This window comes from Polistes dominula, unplaced genomic scaffold (genome assembly GCF_049000335.1).
Source record: "Polistes dominula isolate Pdom_NZ unplaced genomic scaffold, Pdom_raw_medaka contig_20, whole genome shotgun sequence".
NCBI lineage: Eukaryota > Metazoa > Arthropoda > Insecta > Hymenoptera > Vespidae > Polistes > Polistes dominula.
In genome coordinates this window covers 7869279-7888877 of record NW_028301147.1, presented here as the reverse complement: position 1 = coordinate 7888877, position 19599 = coordinate 7869279, and the positions used below count along the sequence as shown (strand labels likewise).

The 19599-nt window shown below is 31.1% G+C and overlaps 3 protein-coding genes across 22 annotated transcripts in view; 1 reads left to right on the top strand and 2 right to left on the bottom strand.

The window, feature by feature from the left end:
* Nucleotides 1–11727, bottom strand: part of gish (casein kinase I gish) — a 48438-nt gene extending 36711 nt beyond the window's left edge. For 15 of the 19 annotated variants that reach the window (XM_015335265.2, XM_089177257.1, XM_089177258.1 and 12 more), the window contains exons 1-2: nt 9866–10738; nt 9395–9627 (exon numbers count right to left, since the gene is read on the bottom strand). In XM_015335265.2, the coding sequence (XP_015190751.1) occupies nt 9395–9627; nt 9866–9876 (244 nt within the window). In that variant the 5' untranslated portion in view covers nt 9877–10738. The other 4 variants (XM_015335261.2, XM_015335262.2, XM_089177255.1 and 1 more) reach the window with 4 other exon arrangements.
* rha (protein) lies at nt 11646–16350 on the top strand. Its single transcript, XM_089177274.1, is given in 13 exon segments — nt 11646–11781; nt 12538–12593; nt 12665–12812; nt 12897–13152; nt 13209–13482; nt 13485–13900; nt 14054–14292; nt 14360–14600; nt 14674–14794; nt 14887–15001; nt 15117–15396; nt 15475–15803; nt 15881–16350. Coding segments are annotated over 13 exon segments (2829 nt in total). The 5' UTR covers nt 11646–11758; the 3' UTR covers nt 16212–16350.
* Nucleotides 16247–18883, bottom strand: LOC107074137 (target of brain insulin). 2 transcript variants are annotated; one of them, XM_015335258.2, is made up of 6 exons: nt 18742–18883; nt 18527–18664; nt 17509–18444; nt 16893–17416; nt 16657–16813; nt 16247–16573 (listed from the first exon to the last, which is right to left on the bottom strand). In XM_015335258.2, the coding sequence occupies exons 1-6, from the start codon at nt 18761–18763 to the stop codon at nt 16389–16391; spliced, it is 1962 nt and encodes a 653-aa protein (XP_015190744.1). In that variant the 5' UTR covers nt 18764–18883; the 3' UTR covers nt 16247–16388. The 2 variants fall into 2 exon arrangements, with proteins under 2 accessions (XP_015190744.1, XP_015190745.1); XM_015335259.2 differs by having other exon boundaries at nt 18527–18661; nt 18742–18881.
* Between the last annotated feature and the right edge of the window lie 716 nt (nt 18884–19599).

The window sequence follows — 19599 nt, the reverse complement described above, 5'->3', positions numbered from 1 at the left end:
TTAATTAAAAATACATTTTGATAGAAAATCTGGTTGATATATATTCTCCTAATCATAAATATACGTAAAAATTAGGTTTTTAGCAAAAATTCGATAGGTACACTAAACTTGCAGCCAGATCTCGGACTATAACTAATGTGAACACATATACGTCCCACACATATCGAGCTCAATGGCCAGCCAGACACACAAGTATATATTTATTATATAGAGAAGCTTGTGTCGATGAAGAACCGCGAACGCACTGTTAAAAGGACGTTATACGGCGTTGATGCTAGTCTAGCCGGATCCGGGACCGAGTTCATTTCACTTTGCAGTCATCAGGTTCTCCTGAGTCACTCGAGCCGGCGAGTCGACCGACAGACAGGTTGCTACCTGCCCTCGAACCTTCTCTTTTTCTTATGCGTGTTTGTGCGTGCGTGTGAGAGAACATCTCTCTCTCCTCCTCTCTTCCTCTCCTATCTTTATTTCTCTCATCCAAGTCTCTCGCGAAGACTTGCCAAGCTTCGGTCTTTCTTTCTGCTCTATGTGAGAACACCTTCGCCACCCTTCTCTCCCTTCCCTCCTTCTCTACCATTCTTCTCTTTCGCTTCTCTTAATATACGAGCCGCTCATATGCCAAATCGCTTTAACTACGCAAAACAGCAAGTAAAAAAAAATTCATAACTTTATATAAACTACTGTTTTTCTTTTATCATACAACGATCATCAAACTTTATTTCTTTTTTGTCTTTTTCACTTGTGTTCTAGATTATTTTTAAGGGGACATTTATTTTAAATAAAATCAAAAATTAAAATAAACAAATCGTTCTTTGGCATTAAAATTGAAAAATATTTTTCAAAGGGAACTTAATAGATTTGGCTTGCAAACGGATCATATATATATATATATATATATATATATATATATATATATATATATAATATATATATATATATTGTAGACGATAAAATTAATATTTAGTTCTTCATTCATTTTATTTCCTGTTTGAATACGCTATCGATCTTAGCGAAAGGAAACTCCACTCGGAGATTGGGAGGAAACGATATTCCGTTGTTTAAAAAAACGAAGTTCCTTTATGCATGATTTCACTACGATCTTTATCAAAAACAAAAGCTGTACCCATCGGTTGATTATGGGGGTGGATCCTTCTGTTATTGGTCGATAATATTCATAATCTCCTTCCCTCTCCAAAGGGGTGTGTTACTCTTTTATGATATAAATATGTGAAAAAAAGTAAGAAAATGAGTTCCTTAGTCTATCAGTTCTTAGTCTGTATCAGTCTGCATATCTTTTTGTCTGTATATATGTCTGTATCGGTTCCTTAGTCCTTAGTTCTCAGTTCAATAATTATACTTTCAGTCTGTTATATTCGCTGCGTATTTTATCAGTCAGTTTATCAGTTTATCAGTTAGTCAGTTTTATATTTATAACTCTTTTGCATTCTGTATTTTTGTAACCACGCCACTTTTTTTGAAAACCTTATGTAAATACCGCTCAACATCACATCATAATTAAATAAACTATCTCACACACATATCATTCATCATCAGTTTACATTATTTTTCTCTGTCTGAACCCCACAATATTTATATATATATATATATTAGGGTGGGTCAAAAAAATGACTTTTTTTTTTTTCAAATGCCACGGAAAAATGGGTTGCTAGACACCTTAAAACAATTCTCACCAAATATGAGCTCTTAATTTTAATAGAAAGATCCTCCGCATCGCAGTTTTTTATTTTTTTTTTTCAGTCTAATAGATTAAAATTCATACCTCATTATTTATTGATTGTACAGAAAAATGTTCTGGACGAATTTTGTCAGAGACAAAAATCAGTACACATGAAAGTTTGATGATGAATATCTTTTGAACGCTTAATTTAATCGCCAAAACATAAGACTTCATTTTTATAGAGCAATTAATTTCCTACAAAAATTTGTATTGTGCACTTTTTAATAGTCATTGATTGTCGAGTTATAAAATTCTTAAACAAAAATGAAATTTGTCTAAAAATCATCAAATTTAAATCTTCAATATCATTCAAATGGTGAGGTTTACGGAAAAAATATAAGATACCTTTTTTGTAGAGCATTAAATTTCCTACAAAATTCGTCTAGAACATTTTTCTGTACAATCAATAAATAATGAGGTATGAATTTTAATCTATTAGACTGAAAAAAAAAATAAAAAACTGCGATGCGGAGGATCTTTCTATTAAAATTAAGAGCTCATATTTGGTGAGAATTGTTTTAAGGTATCTAGCAACTCATTTTTCCGTGGCATTTGAAAAAAAAAATAAGTCATTTTTTTTACCCACCCTAATATATGTAAGTTTGAACGTTCCGCCAAACTGTGATGTCTAGCGGGGGAGGGAGAACTTTACCTCAGAGTAGGAAGGACCGCGTGAAAGACAGGAGTGATTAATGTTTTATAAGGCTATCGACAATTATATTGAATTAGGTTTGTACTGGATATAAAACTTCGTGGATAGTCAACTAGCATAAGTTAATATGTAATATGTTTTGGTTAATTACAGTTATTTTCACTGCATTAATTCGAGTTGCTTTATAACCTCCAAATTTTCCGCTCCTTCTAAAAGTCTCTGATTCCGAGACTTACATATATATTTATTTATCTTTCTCTGTTTATTTTCTTGTTTGTTTCTTTCTTTCTGTCTTCCTTCAATTATTTAGTTTTTTTACTTCTTTCTCTCTCTTTCTCTCTCTCTCTTTCTTTTTCTCTCTCTCTCTCTCTCTCTCTCTTTCTTTTCTCTCTCTCTCTCTCTCTCTCTCTTTCTTTTTCTCTCTCTCTCTCTTTCTCTCTCTCTCTCTCTTTCTCTCTCTCTCTCTCTCTCTTTCTACCTGGCAGGCACGCGCTTGAACACGCCAACGTTCCGGCTCTGAACCGGTCGGTCGTTCAAACTTGGAAAATAGATTACTAATACAACGCTTGCTTGCTGCTTGCAGCTCGATTTGGAAAGCTGTCGACAAAAGAAATTAAAAGTCAGCTGGTAACTCGATGTGAATCAGCTGACCGAAAACCGGACTGATGGGGAGACGATATTCTTCCCAGAACAACAATACAATATGAAAGAGTTTTTAAAGAATTTTTTCTTTTGGGATGAGTTTTAAATTCTACGTTTTTTTAAATTTTACACATAGATACAATGGCTGAAATGAATGTATATATGTATATATGAACCGTTCAATGCACACATCGATTAACTCCACTTTTTGAAAAATCTTAAATTTAAGTATCAAAGCACTTGGTATAGTCATAACTTTTTATATTTATAATAACTTTCCTGAATAATAAAGATTAACACCATTAAACGGCAACATTTTTTTGGCCATTGAATAATAAGTAATATACAATATACATTATTTCATCGCATTTCTCAACTTTTTGTTTTATGGAGTTAATCGATGTGTGCACTGAACGGCTCATACAATGAAATGAATGTATATATATATATATTAATATAATATATTAAATAATATATTAATATATTATTTAAGAAGATTCAATTCAAATATATTAAAATCTAAATTTCATTCTCAAAAAAAAAAAAAATAAGAAAGAAATAAAATTTTCCAAGAAAATATACAATAGGTCAAATAGATCTAAGAATTTATGTCCGATTTTGATTAGATATCACGGATAAGATAAGATGATAAGTATCAATGAATAGCATAGGTTTTCAAGAAATTTTCTACGAGTTAAATTTCAAAAAGAATAACTGAAATAAAAAAAGAAATTAAAGAATTATCTTTAAATAAGAAAAAAATAAAAAGAGAGAGAGAGAATAAGAATAAAAAAGAAAAAAAAGGGATGAAAGGAAAGAAGGGGTAAAATTTAAAGCACGTTTCTAACACAAAGCGAGTAGTCAATCAATTTTTCTACTATGTGACCGTGGGAATACCAAGTTGAACAGCATGATCAACTTAAAACCCCTTTAGTATAAAGCATAGAACCGAAACGGTGACGGCCGAAAGGTCGATCTTACGTACACCAAACTCACTCAGCTTACTCGTACGAGCTTGCTTGCCTGCTTGTTTGCTGGTTCTACGGGTTTGAAATTTCGTACTTCCTGTGTCCCCTTTCGTTCGTATATCGAGGTTCCGTTCGTTCCTAAATATACAACTGTTATTCCTGAAAGGAAGCATACGGACGATGGTGGTTGTGTAGCTGAAAAGCGCATCGATTTGCAAGAACTTTTCAATAATAAATATAAAACATAAAATCAGCTCATCTACGATTATATTAGCAATGTAAAAGTAGCTATACTATGCAGAATTAAATATGAATTCGTAATGCTATCGGTATTTATAGTAGGCGACTTTATATGAATTGAATACGATAAAGGATAATTTACAAAGATTTAAAAGATGTCCGATCATGATCAATTAACGTTTATCGATTTATCTATCTAACTAAATTATCGATCATTTTCTTACTCGTGTAACATCTTACATTATTCGATTATACTTTCCAATACGTATTTACGTTTTTTATGAAACTTGTAATTAAATTGATTTGACCGATAAACACAAATCGATTTAACAAGTAACACTACGTTATATCGACGATAAAGTAATAAATAAGAATCGATAAAAAAAAAGTATGTCTTTCCAATTTAACTTTATGATGTTACACAGTTTTACGCGGAAGGTAAACAAAACGTTTACTTACGTAAGTTCATGACCTATTATAAACCGACAAAACTTTTCAAGTACCATAGTTAGGGAAAGACAATGAATAAAAAGTTTCAAGTATTATGTTGTGTTATGATAAGCATAGAATTTATATGTCGAGGAATAATTAACACAATTATAAGTAAATGTATTCATACTTATGTTATAAGCGAATAAAAAAAAATCATTCTTTAACTCGTTTAATTTTAATTTTAAATCTTTCTTCCTATTCTATAAAAAATAATTAATGAATATTTTTTATTAAAAATAATTTATAAATCTAAACTTTATTACTATAAATTATAGGCTCGTGTATATGTGTATATGTAACATAACTATATATATAAATGCATATGTAGATACATAGAAACATAGTAGGATGGGTCATTTGCCCTTGGTAAATGCATTTACGACCCTCGAATGTGACGATGCACCGACGAAGTTGGAGATAAATTGATAATGCACGCATATGTATATAACGACGTTAGTGACACACGTTCGTCCTATCCTCGCCCACCTCTTCTCAAGAAAGCTTAAGGCAAGTCGGGGAAATATGCCATAGCTAAGGAAAAAATCAATCTAAAAAATACATAAATAAATGTAATGAAACTTAAATACGTGGATTTAATAAACATTGCCTCTATTTATTATATGCACAATAAAATTTGTCTAAATATTTATTTATTTATTTATTTATTAATAGCAATAAATTAGTGCGTGTTGAAAGTGGCATATTCCCCACATGTAGGAGTAATATGCCACTTACTCAAAAAAGAACTTAATTTCATATAAATATCACAAATAACTCGTAATTTAATACTTTTATAGTATAACAAATATAATTTCGATTAACTACATTAATTATTATAATAAATAGCTTCAAAAAAACGAGATAACAATAATAAATTTGACAAATTTTATGATTTACATACAGGATAAGTTTCACTTTCACAACAAGTTTCGTGCATCCATTTTTCACATTTGCTACATTGCACCCAATCGCATTTCAGTCCTTTCTTACTATAAAAACTTATGTGGCACACAGAACAAAAGTCTCCACTGGCATATTACCCCAACTCATTTTGTGACATTTTGCCCCGAATGCACAAAAAAATGTTAAAGTAAAAAAAAAGAAAAAATCTTACTTATTATGTTTTAAAATCAGTGCCGTTAGGAAATATTATTAATTCTACACAATATACAAAAACTCGTTTTAAGAAAAACGTATAAATATGATAGAAAATAAACATTAAAGTTACAAAAAATTTTAGATTCTCACCAAATTAATCCAACTGTGTCTAGAAAGCATCTGAAAACTACGTCGGTATACTGTAGTATTTACGCAGTATGGTCAGCTGTACATAATAAACACCTCAATCTTGCTCCTATCGATATCTACTTATAATTATAGGAGATATAGCAAAGTGGCATATTCCCCGCACTGGCACATTCCCCCGACTCACCTTATAGATATTATTAGTTAGCATTTGTCTAACTTCTTCGTTAACAAGTAAAAATGAATAAAAAAGGAAATATATACTTTTTATTATTACGAATGTTATAATAATCAGTATGATCGTACAAAACACTACTAACAAATTGAATCCTTTTGATATCATAAAACCATACAAATGAAATCGTTTGATTTTAAAGTACTTATGGATATGAACGAAAATCGCTTAATCCGAATCGAACGAGAAGACAGAAAGAAAAAAATTTTGATGAAAAATATTGATTCCCATACAGTACTCGTAACTCCAAGATATTTCACAAGAGTTGGACTATCTTATGTTAGAAAAATTCTAGCTTCGAGGAATTCATCTTTTTTCTTATTCTTATTCTTTTCTCCTTTCAAACGAAACGAAACGAAACGTCTAAAAAGATCCGTTGTGTGTAAGTACATCGTAGGAAGGTTGGTTGGTTGGTCATCTAACCGGATGATAAGTATAACTGTGCTATGTCTACGAAGAAAGAAGAACTGAGCAATGTTTCACAGAACATGATGTTCAACATCCATAAAACACGCTTTAACTTCGAACCTTTTTCTTCGAATTCACTGATTCCTTCACAAAATATAACTTCAAATCGATACTTTCTACTTTCAATATTGAACTAATTCGTCGGTTTCACTTTCAAAATCGATCAAATGCATGATTCGAAAAGTAACTACAGAGAAGAGTTTGTCTTAATAAAAATGCATTCAGATTTTTTGGTCTGTAAAATAAATTCGTTGAAGAAGTTTCAAAAACTCATTGAACTAAAAAAATTAAATGAAACTAATTCACACCTCGGTACTAGAAATTTTTGTTTTTCTTCTTTTTTTCTGTAAAAGCAATCAGCAAAATTTTCCATCTTATCGACTTTGATAATATCGATTATGTAAAAAAACAAATAAAAAAAAATGAAGATATGATTTATTTTATAGGTCATGCACCAACGGGATCAGCTTGATACAAAACAATATTCTATAACTGTTTGTTTTGTTCTAGAAGCTAGAAAGAATTTTTCTTTATTTTGTTGATTTCATTCGATTTTGCCTATTATATAACATTGGCCGTGTATTCGTTATTATCGTGGACTCTCTCTCCCCATGAGTGAACTCAGTGATACATCCTAAACTTTTACGTTCAAATGATAAAAAAAAAAGAAAAAAATCGTATTATTAATTAATCTGTTCGATTCTGTCATAATGTAATTATATATTTGGTTCATGTAATCGATAAAGAAAAAGGGAAACAAAAAAATCGATATGAAATTGATGAAATGATAAATATTTGTTATTTGCTATATTTAACGATAATTAAACTAAATCATTCACAATTAAGAACAGATAAAGTATGATCATTATTAGTAAGTATAATAAATTTATGCGAGTTAAATAACGAATACGCTCATATGTGTATACATATATTTTTATGTTTATTATAATATATCCATATTCATTTTTTGTAATTATAATTTATTAATAAAAAACAGTAAGTACTATTTTGCTCTGCGCATTAATCTTAAATGTTTTCTTGACAAGAATTAAATTTTTATCATCGATTAGAGTTCGCAAATGAAATTTAAATATGTTGTGTCTGTACGACTCATAGAAATCAAAATCTTAATTATCAATGATCGTAAGAGCAAAGAGGCAAAATAACGATAAGGATTTGCAAAACATCGTTACGTTTGCTAATAATTTTAAAGTGATAAGAGTCAGAAATATGCATTTACATAACTATGGATGTAAATACTTACAATAAAAAAATTACATTTATTCTTTTATTTACAAATTCACGATGGCGAAGTTGTTTCCCAACACATAAAAAATCTTTTCGTTCTATGATTTCTTCTTTTTTTTATAAATGAAGACATTAATTATGCGTTTATGTTGTATGTAAAAGAGTATGATTTAGACAAAAAAATAATTTCATTTTCAAAAGTTCTCTACATATTCGTGTCCTCGATGTGCCGTCAGAATAGTAAATATCTTGCACATCCAATGATATCCAACAATATTTCAGTTCAAAAGTATCCTAAAATAATTTCACGAGTGTGACGAAATCCATTCGCAAATCGAACGTTCCAATATTGAAATTAACGTCTTGCTAAAGTATACAGGAGCAATTCACGTGCTTGTACAAGTAGAAAATTCAAAGTATCCCCAAAAAGGACTACTAGATGATATACCAAGTGAAAGCTTTTTCGATGAAATATATTTGAATGTTCTTTGATAAGTAATTTTCATTTCGAAGTTTCATTTGCATAATCTGGATTATATTACGATCGACTATGTTATATCCTATTTAAAATGTTTTAACGAAACACTAGAGTATACTTAGTGAGTACAATAACGTGACATGCTGTAATATGTCTGTTACTTTTTACCAGAGATAAAAAATAATCGTTTACTATATGCAATCTGTTCGTGGATAAGATAAAAGCTTTCTTCGTAGGGGAAGTATAATTATAAAGAGGAGTTTAATCTCCTGTGTAAGTATAAACTTCATACCGATCGTGAACAGAGCTACTTTTGTTCAGAATCGGGAAACATTGTTGAAAGTGTAATATATACAATTGACGGAGTTAATAATTTACATTATTTAAAAAGAAATTACAATACGTCCTAATTCGTATATTGGATACTAATATACGAATATATATGTACTATATGTATAAATTTATGTTACAAACATAAACATAAATATAAAAAAGCAAAACGGAAAAGAAGGGACGTATAATAATATATACTCATTCGAAAGGCAAGGCTAGAGGTAAGATAAGAAGAAACGGAAAAAAGTGCATATAGGAGAGATTAGCCAGGTGTTTCGGTTAGATTCGCAAAAGAACCCGCACGAACTCGGCGCGCTCGCCTGGCTCCATTTTGTTTTATTGACGACATCCCACCGGTAAATGACCCACTTTTAAGGCGCGTTTCTAACAAGACAGCACTTCCCTTTAGTTACGATCACTACATTTTCTCCATCTCTTCGATCATTTTATTACTCGAGTTAACGAAACACGCAAAAGAAAAATCAAGTAAATCGTCAACTCTAATGAAGTGTACATAATAATGATAGTACATAATAATAATAATATTAATAATAATAATAATAATAATAATAATAATAATAATAATAATAATAATAATAATAATAATAATAATAATAATAAAAATATGAATATGAATAATCAAAATAAGACTCACCAAGTCGAAGTTCCCCGAAGTTACCACAGCCGATTTTCTTGCCGACCCGAAAGTTCGGGCCGACCATCAGCACAGCGGACGAAGAGGTGACACTATGCCTCGAGGAATGGACATTGGACCTCGTGGCGTTTCCACTACCACGGGAGGCCCTTTTCGCCGCGTCCTGCTGATCACGATCGGAGCCACGGCCAAGCTCCTTCTCGCGGCCATCCCTGCCGTCTCTCTTCTGCATCCTGACAGGACAACGATTGAACAATAATTATTTATCTTCAAATGTTCCTTTGCACTTGTCTGCTCTTTTTATAACTAAATTGAGTGAGAAAAAGAGAAAAAGAAAAAGGGAGAAAGAAAAAGAGAGAGAAATTCTATCTCTTTCTCTCTCCGTCTTTCTTTCTTTCTTTATTTCGATCTGCCCTCTTTCTACGTGTATATTATGTATGCATATATATTTATGAATATGTGTTACGCGACCACGTATACATATACAAGAATATGTTGCCTCTCTCTCTCTTTCTCTCTTTCTCTCTTTTTGGTTTCCCCTGCACGCGCGTCACAGGAGACTGTCAGTAAAGAAGATATTCCTCGTAGCAACGTCGTTAATTAAGGACATCTCCATTATCTTTCTTTTCTCTTCCCTCGAAGACGTCAACTCTGACGCGACTTCCCGATAGAAAGGCCACGAAACACCACTATACGAGCTGAAATAACTAAATCGGTGGTTCGTTGCTAAAGAAAATTTCGCTGTCACGCTTCGAAATTAGAATAAACGAGGAAGATGACAACTCTGACAACTCCGACAACGACGGCGACGATGACGACAACGACGACAACTTCACTCCATCGAGATCGACCACCCCCATACCGTCCTAACCTCACTTTTGTTTTTCGAGTTTTACACAGACTTAATCTTTCCTCACTTTCATCGAAAGTTGAAATAGGGTAGTGGCCGCACACGGCAAGGTAAGGCAAGACACGCGGCTGACACGCTCTTGTTGACACCTATCTCTAACCACACAAAAGCACACAACAAATGCACTCGACACCCACCTCAAGAAAATACGAACACACACACACGCGCGCGGTTAGCGCGCAAGAACGTTGCAAACCGCAGGCTCGCGCGCGCGCACCCACCTATGTCGTTTTCTTTCTCATTCTTATCCACGCCTCCTACACCTATCCCTCTTTGTACCTCTTTCTCTCTCTCGCTCTCCCACACCCTTTCGTGAAGTTCTATCTCTTTCTTTCTTTCTCTTGCTCTTTCGCTCGTTCGTTCGCTCTCTCACTCACTCACTCACTCACTCTCGTTCGTTCTTTCTTCTTTCTTCAGCCTTGCACTCTTTTGCTACTTACACGCACTCTCTATCTCTCTTCTTTCTGCTCCTGTAAGTACCTAGCTTAACTACGTATCTCCTTCCTCTCTCACTACTCAAAGCGGCCAGTGGTTGTCACAGATAGTTGCAAGGCCGAGCCGAGTCGAAGACCCTGGACGATCCCATATCAAAATTTCGCACTGTCCTTGTCAGTTACCCGGCCGGCCGGCCAGGCAGCACGTTAATCCGAAAGGAATAAAAAAATATCCCTCCAGTTTCAGCCACACCGACGATCATCGCCGTGGCAACCGTCCTCTTTACGCACGACGGCGACGACAACACACACTGATGACTGTTCCTCCATTACAGAAACGGTCAAGCCGCGTGCGAAATCACAACTTTTGCACGATTCGAGATTACTTTCTATCTTCCTTAATCTTTCTCTCTCTCTCTCTCTCTCTCTCTTACTCTTTCTCTCTCGTTTTCTCTTGTTACGTATAGTTTCCCTTTAGATGTAACCAGAGTGGAGAAACGTGGACGGCTCGACGAAAATGAAAAAGAAGAGAGAAGACGCATAGACGCGCGAAATCGTCTAAGTTTATACGTACGGGAAGGAAGATGGAGGGGAGCAAAAGGAGGAGGAATTCTTCGGTGCTCGCGAAAGAGTTCATGGGCTCTTGTCACCAGAGTACGGCCGATCGCCGTTATCCCACAGAGCGCGCGCGCGAACACACACGCACGCACACGCTCGAGTGCTGCCAGTGAGTTCTTTCCAGCGTGTGCCTTACTCCCTCTCTCTTTCTCCTTCTTTCTTTGTTTTCTCCGTTCCTTGCTATTTCTTCGTTTTCCCTCCTTTACCTTCAACTGACGGTAAAGCGTAATATGTTTTCCCACAAGCACAACAGTCTTTCGTGCTGTGATAATTGCGCGAACGCGCACACGCTACCCCGAAAAGCCAGTCGGATACGAACGAAAGGATCACCGACAGATTTGCGCTCTCCCGTCTCTCGCGCTCAACTCGGGGAGACAGATAGAATTTGTTACGAGGCCGACAATGTTGCCAACTAAAGGGGCAGGGTCGGTAAATGGCTGCGCATGTGCACTTTATTGACTGTTGCTCATTGGTCATTGTCTTGTAGGGTATCGTTAAATTTCCATTTGTTTTATCAATTCTTTCGATAATTACCAATGAGGTTCGAGAAAATCCACTAATCAGTGATCATCGCGGTTTTATTTAATTGGCCTTTTTATTATAACATATTTTTATTCTGCGTATTAAATGTAATAATATTTGATTATACATCTCAGTATCGCTATTTTTCATAATTTATATCGATTAAAATCATAGAAATCAGTAAACGTTTTATTTTCCTACTAAGATCTTCAATTTATTATCATGTATAACAATGTATTTACGACCAATAACAATAGTTTCTTTTATATAAAGAACCAATTAGAATCATACTATATTAGAAAGATTTTCTGAAATCTTGTATTTATCTTAAAACATAAGCCGCCAAAAATATTTGAACAGTAGAAGTAGAAATGTAAACAGTAAATATTAGACAAGGGAAGTAAGTGATACAAATAAATGTCATGAAGAATATGAATTTTACATTTTTTATTATATATAAACGGTCAATGGTTTAAAGAAATATGAATACTTTTTCTTATTGATGGTTACTTACTGAATGCATGATATTTATGGTTTTTTTTAATAATTTACTTTCCGTATAGTTTTCCTAACTCAAATTAATTTCAACCGAAGTTTTTTTATTGGACTCGTTAAATATTTCCAATTTTTGTTTTATAAATGATTAATCCAAATTATAGCAAGATGGATGAATTGGGAAATTCTAATCTTCAAATTGTACTTAGTATTAAAGAAGGTATTTATTTTATAATTATTTTAATTTAATTGTGAATTAAAAATTTTACATTTGTTGTTCGTATGCTATAGGAAAAGGTTTTGAACAGATTTCACAGCCAACAATTCTTATTGCAACGTTAAATGGTCATTCTTTAAAATCTGATGTTATTGAACCAAATACAAATCCACAATATGCGACTGATTTAATTTGGGAAACAGACAAAATCTCTATAAGAAAGTACGTATGATACAATTGATTTTTATATTTTAGAAAATTTTATTATATGTGAATAGAGTAATTATAAAAGGCTTTTATGCATAGAATGAGATGCGGCCAAACTCCTTTGAAGTTAGAATGTTTTGTTTTAAAGGATCATAACAATAAAGAAAAAATTGGATATATTCTTCTCAGTATAAGGTCTGCACAAATTATACCTAACAGTAAAGAATTAGAACCAAAATCAAACTGGCATACTTTACTAGGATTAAAAAATAACTTTAAGGCACAAAAACCTGAATTATTACTATCATTATGCATTGAAGACCGAGAATGTATTGCCCTAAATTCTTTGACGAAGGTAAAATTTTAGTAATGTGACACAGTTTTGTTTTCTTAAATATGTATGCATTTTAGTTGGATTATGTACAACCATTAGATTTCTCTACTTCTAAAATTAATATGATAACTCCATCTTTGATTCATGAAGAACGTCTCATACAATTGGGACCGCTACATCTTTGCAATGAAATATTTCTTTTAAATATAATATCAAATTCTGTAGTAAATTTAAATACATTATTGCCAAAAAACTCAAATCATAATGATCTGGATGATAATCTTTCAATTTGGTATTATATATTAGAAAATGATGTTAAACTGAAACCTTTTATAAAAAATTCTGAAAAACTTGGCTTCAGAATGAAAAGATCGTAATAAGAATTAGAAGTTCTTTAGACGCATTGAGAAACTATTTACTATTAAAACCACATTTAAATATATCTTTAAAATACAAAGATAACATTATCAATCAAATGCAAGTTAATTTGCAACCATTGATAAGCAATATTTCTGATTTTTTTCAATCAAATAATGACAAAACAACAATTCTAAACGAACGATGTTATCTAAATCCAAAACATATAGTTAATCCTGTTGATACGGAACACAATCAATCTTATATAGACTTACAAATTAAACTACAGTATATCGGATTAAAAGAAAATATGAATAATTATGAAATTAATCAAATGTCCACAAATGAAAATAATATAACACCTTTACCTATTAATAAACATAACGAAGAATATAAAAACACCTTCGATCAAGTAACTGAGTTAAATTTTCATATCTATAGTTAATAGCTTATATTTTAAAAATTCCACTTATATTTATAATTTAATAATATCTATTTATATTATTTACTTACATAAAAGTAAGGGAGTATACCTTTAATATTGTATTTAAAAAACATCTTCTAGAAATTTACTGAAATCGATATGCACAGAAATCCTGCGGGTGATTTTGAAAAGTATGTTTGTAAAAAAATTAATCATGATTATAAAAGTATGTATTCAACAAATTGTTTGGAAGAAAATTCTATACCAGTGATATCTCAATTACCAAATCATGTGGAAGCTTATCATTGTTATTGTTTGGATATAATTTTCACTGGAATGAAATTATCTTCAGGACTAGCAGTACAAAATATTGAATTCAGGTAGAATTTATCCTAAGAAATGTTTTTGTCTATAATATAAATAATATAAATAAATATATCTTTATAGATTTCATCATCCAAAAACAGAAATGATATACACAGTTAATCCTAAGATGTCAGTTCTTTTAGGAGAGAAAGTCAAATTTGAAGATATTGGTTGCAAATTACATTTTATATCTGCAACAAATGAAATCAAACAATTGTTATTCTCCTGTCCTCTTAAGATTAGTATACGTAGTTTGGATGATCTTAAAACTTATATATCACAGTTTTCTCTTGACGTAAAACAACTATTTCATCAAAACAAGGTACTAAAATGATAACAGACAAAAAAAAATATAATTTAACATTATAAATACAAAGTATGTATTATTTATCTAGTGGAAGTGTGAATACGAAATGCCTTTGTACAATTTCGAAAAAATTAAAGTCGGTGAATTGGATGTTGTACTTAGTTTGCAGGATCATGGTCCATACTACAGAATGAATCAGAATGTCTCTGGTATGTGTTTATTTGTAATGCCTATACCTTTTATTGATTTTTAATTTTTATTAATTGTTATTTTATATAACCTATTATTTATTTTCATTTAGATCAAAAATTTGGTCCACCAATTATAGATGATAGTTTAGCTTATAAAATAGTTGACGAGTTAGAAACATGGAAGGAGCGACAAAAGGAAATATTTAGAGTAAATGTATGTTGTATGTTGTATTTTGTATTCTATTTTATAATACCTATATATATATAGGTTTGTGTGTGTTTTTTTTTATATAAAACAAACACAAACAAGATTTGATACATTGTTTTATGTGATGCACAGTTAAAAAAAAGAAGACCGTCATTTAAATTTATTGAGCGAAGAATGGCAAAGACAAAAAGAAAATTTAGAATTAAAACTAGCGTGTAGTGTTGAGCAGTGTAAAATGTTAGCAAACAATCTAAATAAAGCAACGGATGATTTAAGAACACGGAGATTACAAAGTCTTGAAAAAGAAGCTAGATTAATTAAGGCAAATGAAGATTTGCAATGGAGATATGAATCTAAAGTTCAGGAATTAACAGAATCATTACGTGTAATAAAAAAAGAATCGACATCAAAAGTTAGTATATACTTAATTGTATTTTTTAATTGTGATTATATTTCTTTTTTTATAATTTTTCCTATAAATATTTTGTAGATACTTATTCTTGAAGAGAAAAATGCTTCTCTTGAAGCAAAAATTGAACCTTTATCTGCAGAAAATGAGAAATTACGACAAATGCTCACAAAACAGGTAGAAAAATTAGAAGCATATCAAAAAGGATCTCTGACGCAAGATCAAACAGCAACTTTGTTACAAGAGTTAAAAACTCTTGAAGAAAAATATAATAATGCACAACGCAATAAAACATTTTTTAAGGAAGAATGGGGTAAAGCAGTACGTGAAATTCACAGAATGAAAAGAGAATATCAGGAAACGATTGAAATTCAAATTAAAAATAGTAAAGAAGAGTTAAAAAATTTAGGGTGAGTTGAAGCAATTTAACTATATTATATTATCATTGTTTATTTATAAATATTAATATTTTCTTTTCGATGTATAGTTTGGAAGAGATATTATACACAGATTCAACAGCTTTAACGAATGATCAAATCTTATTAGGACAAATTCAAAAAGAAATAAATGTATTTAAGCCTAATTCTTTAATGAAACCAATGCATCAACAGATACTTTCACCAACAAGCAAGATATTTTCTAAAAATTTTCTAACTAATATGAAAACTGTCTTACATAAATCAGATGAATATGATGAAAGACTACAAGCTCTTATCGAAGAACGGAATTCTTTGTTAAAAACTGGTAGTTATACTAATGACGATACAGTAATTGTAAAACTTAACATGGAAATTAGGAATATTTTGATGAACGCTTAAAAATATTTTTATCAAATGGTAGAGTCTACAATTAATTAATACTAAAAATTAGCATATATTAATCATGTTTTAGATCATTTTAAATATATATTTTACATACTTATAAATGTAATTATTATGAATAATATTGTCAAGATTATTTGGTTTAGCTACTTTAATAAATTTTGTGTACATCTATCAAACTCGATAGAAGTAAGGAAGTTTATCTAAAGGTGCATAATAATTTCGTATCCATCCTGGGCCAATATAAGAGTTATTATTTGATGCATCTCTCCACAATCCTTTAGGTAAATATATGTCTCGTGATATAGCACCTTCTTCTATTACTGGTGCTACTAAAATTTTTTCTCCAAGTAAGTATTCTATACAAAAATTTAATAGAAATTGTTATTGCAATACAATTAATAAAGTAAATTATAATAATTTATATTAATTTTTAATTTACCGTCATTAATTTTATGAGCTATTTTATCAGTTGGATCAACCCACCAAATAGGAGGATTTAAAGGTGCACCGGTTTTAACACTTTCATCCATAGCATCTATGATAAGTGGTGTTATCGATGCATGTAAGTCTGTGTATTTTTTACAAATTGCAACAGTCTAAAATACAAGAAAGATAAGAAATTATATTAGAATTTAAAATTTAACTATATATTCCATTATTAATAGAAATAATTACTTCATTATCAAAATCCCATGGTACAAAAGAATATTGTAATGATGGCATAAAAACATTAGCTTGCAACCATCTAATAAACAACTCTTTTGGTGGATATATAGTGCCATTTAGTAAACCATTCAAATATCCATTACCACCTATCATGTCAGGAAGAACAAATACGTATCCATTCAAATTCATTTGCAAGAGTGTTGTAATTAAAGTAGGTAAACCATTATTAAATGACCATGTAGTGTCCTTATCAATCATTCTAACAAATATAGGAAGATCTTGACTTTTCCATCCAACGCGAACTTCTATATTGTCATCAAAATTTTTAGCAAGGGCAGTAACATAATCCTTTGTGAAAATTCCAGGTTGCAAATCCAATGAATCATTTAAAGATGGTATTTGAGGCAGCCACGACACTTCACCAGCATCAAATTTGAAACTATCTATACCATAGCTTTCGAGGTTCTTTAATCTTGCAACCCACCAATTAACTGCCTCTGGATTTGTAAAGTCTATTGTTGCAGCTTCAGTACCTTTAAATTTTAGAGAATCCAATTTTTATATTATTTATGCATATACGTATTTTTATACATATGATATTCTTATATTTGATAAATCATTTTACCTTGCCACCATTGCATATCAACTTCTCCTGTGGTACTTTTAACAAAATATGAATTTTTTAGAGCAGTGGTATAAGCTGGCTCACAACCTTTATTAATGAATGGATGTATCCATAATGTTACTCTAAAACCTTTATGTTTTAGTTTTTGCGTAAGTCGAACAGCAAAAGGAAATTTAGATCTATCAAATTCAGCTGAACCATAACAAGTCTCCCAATTGTCATCAATTTCAAGTTGACTGTTGTTAAAGCCATGGTTAATGATTTCATACGCAAAATCATCAATAACATATTCACTGACATTAACTTTATATCTGGCCCAAGTGGACCATATTGGATGTTGAACCATTCTTTTATTTGGTCGACCCATAGGTTTACCAAAATGATTCTTTACTACGTATTCATGTGCTATTCTTGGATTATTAAATACACCAATTTCATAATTAAGCGTTATAGATTCTCTGTGCCTATAAGGACCTTTATTTTTTGCTACAAGGCAAAGATATTTGTCCATATAATTGTTTTGATCAAGAAACAATGGATCTTTCATATCCACATAAATATATGTTCCTTTACTAGAGAGCCAGTAACGTTCAGCTACAGCCATATTTGCAGGATGTGTTGGTAAATATGGCTCTTCTTCATAATACATGTGTTGAATAGGCCAATGCTGATAACGTAATTGTGGTCCTCCAAACCATTCTACATTATCTCCAAGCTCGTAACAATCTATAAGCTTTGCATTAGGATCTTTAACAATTCGTGACACAGTGATGACATCACTATTCACAGGTAGTTTAATCACCGTATGTAAAACATTTTCGTTTTTAAGACATATATTATCAACACCACAATTCAATTCTATAAGAAGTGGACCCCTTAGGATATCAGAGGATTGAGTACGGATAACATTACGTGTGCACGAATCCTCTGCAAAACCTAAATAATGTAAAATACAAAGTTCTTTTCAAATCTACTTAATTTTATGAAAAATCAACAATTTGATAATATCTTTACTTACTCCTGCAAATACGTAAAGTTGCAACATTTGCTCTAACTTCGATTGTAACTGTAGCACCTCTTATAATGCGATCAACAGTTGTTATTTCACAATGAGATTTGTTAACCAATATGATATTAAAAAGTAAAAGAAGTACTACTGGAATAAAATAATAAATTATATGTCATAGTTCTATAACTTTACAAATTAAAATATCAATAGAATTCTATACTCACTATTTTTCAATAACAACTTCATCTTGTACTTAGCTCTATCTATAATTGTAGTATTGCATAAGTTTGCTATGATTTATATATGAATTCGATATCAAACAATTGTTTTTCTTAAGCATAGTTCTTATGATTTTTTTGATATGATAGGCTATCTCTTCTTTTTGTTTATGTACTAGATAAAATTTTCTGACCTTATCATAAATGAAGTACTTCTTTTAAAAAAGTATTACTTATATTTATTTTTATATTTACTTAAAGATCGTATGTGTTTTAAGATAGCTTTTTTATATCTAGGATCATTTATTATCCTTACATATTTTTATATATTTTTTATATTCTTTTAACTTTGTTCTAATATTAATTTAATATAAACGTAAAAGTATATAAAGAGGAAGGAACAATGTTTTCTATATTTTTATAATGTAAGGAAGTAGGAGCATATATTTAAAAAAAATATCACAAAATATAAAATTACATGCTGCCTCCAATTAAATTCACTAATTACATCAAATACGTATGTTTGTGTAAAACATGCTTTATCGCAGAAATTATCAGTCAATAACAAATGACTCATGGATGGAATTTAAATTGTATTTAGCAAACAATTATCTAGAGAAAAAAAATGGTTATAGCACTAATAGTAAAAGAAGAGTTAAAAAAAAAATAAAGCTAAATAAGGAATCATTTATAAATGAATTATATGTATGAAGGAAAAAGAACATATGCTAAACGTAAACATTTTTAACGGGTGCTTTTCATTATGGGAACGGCCCTGGGGTCGGATGACCGCATGCGGGTAGAAACCGACGCCTCGAAAGCAATTTACCGCATCCGGTCGGTGCAGTTTTACTTGATCATGAG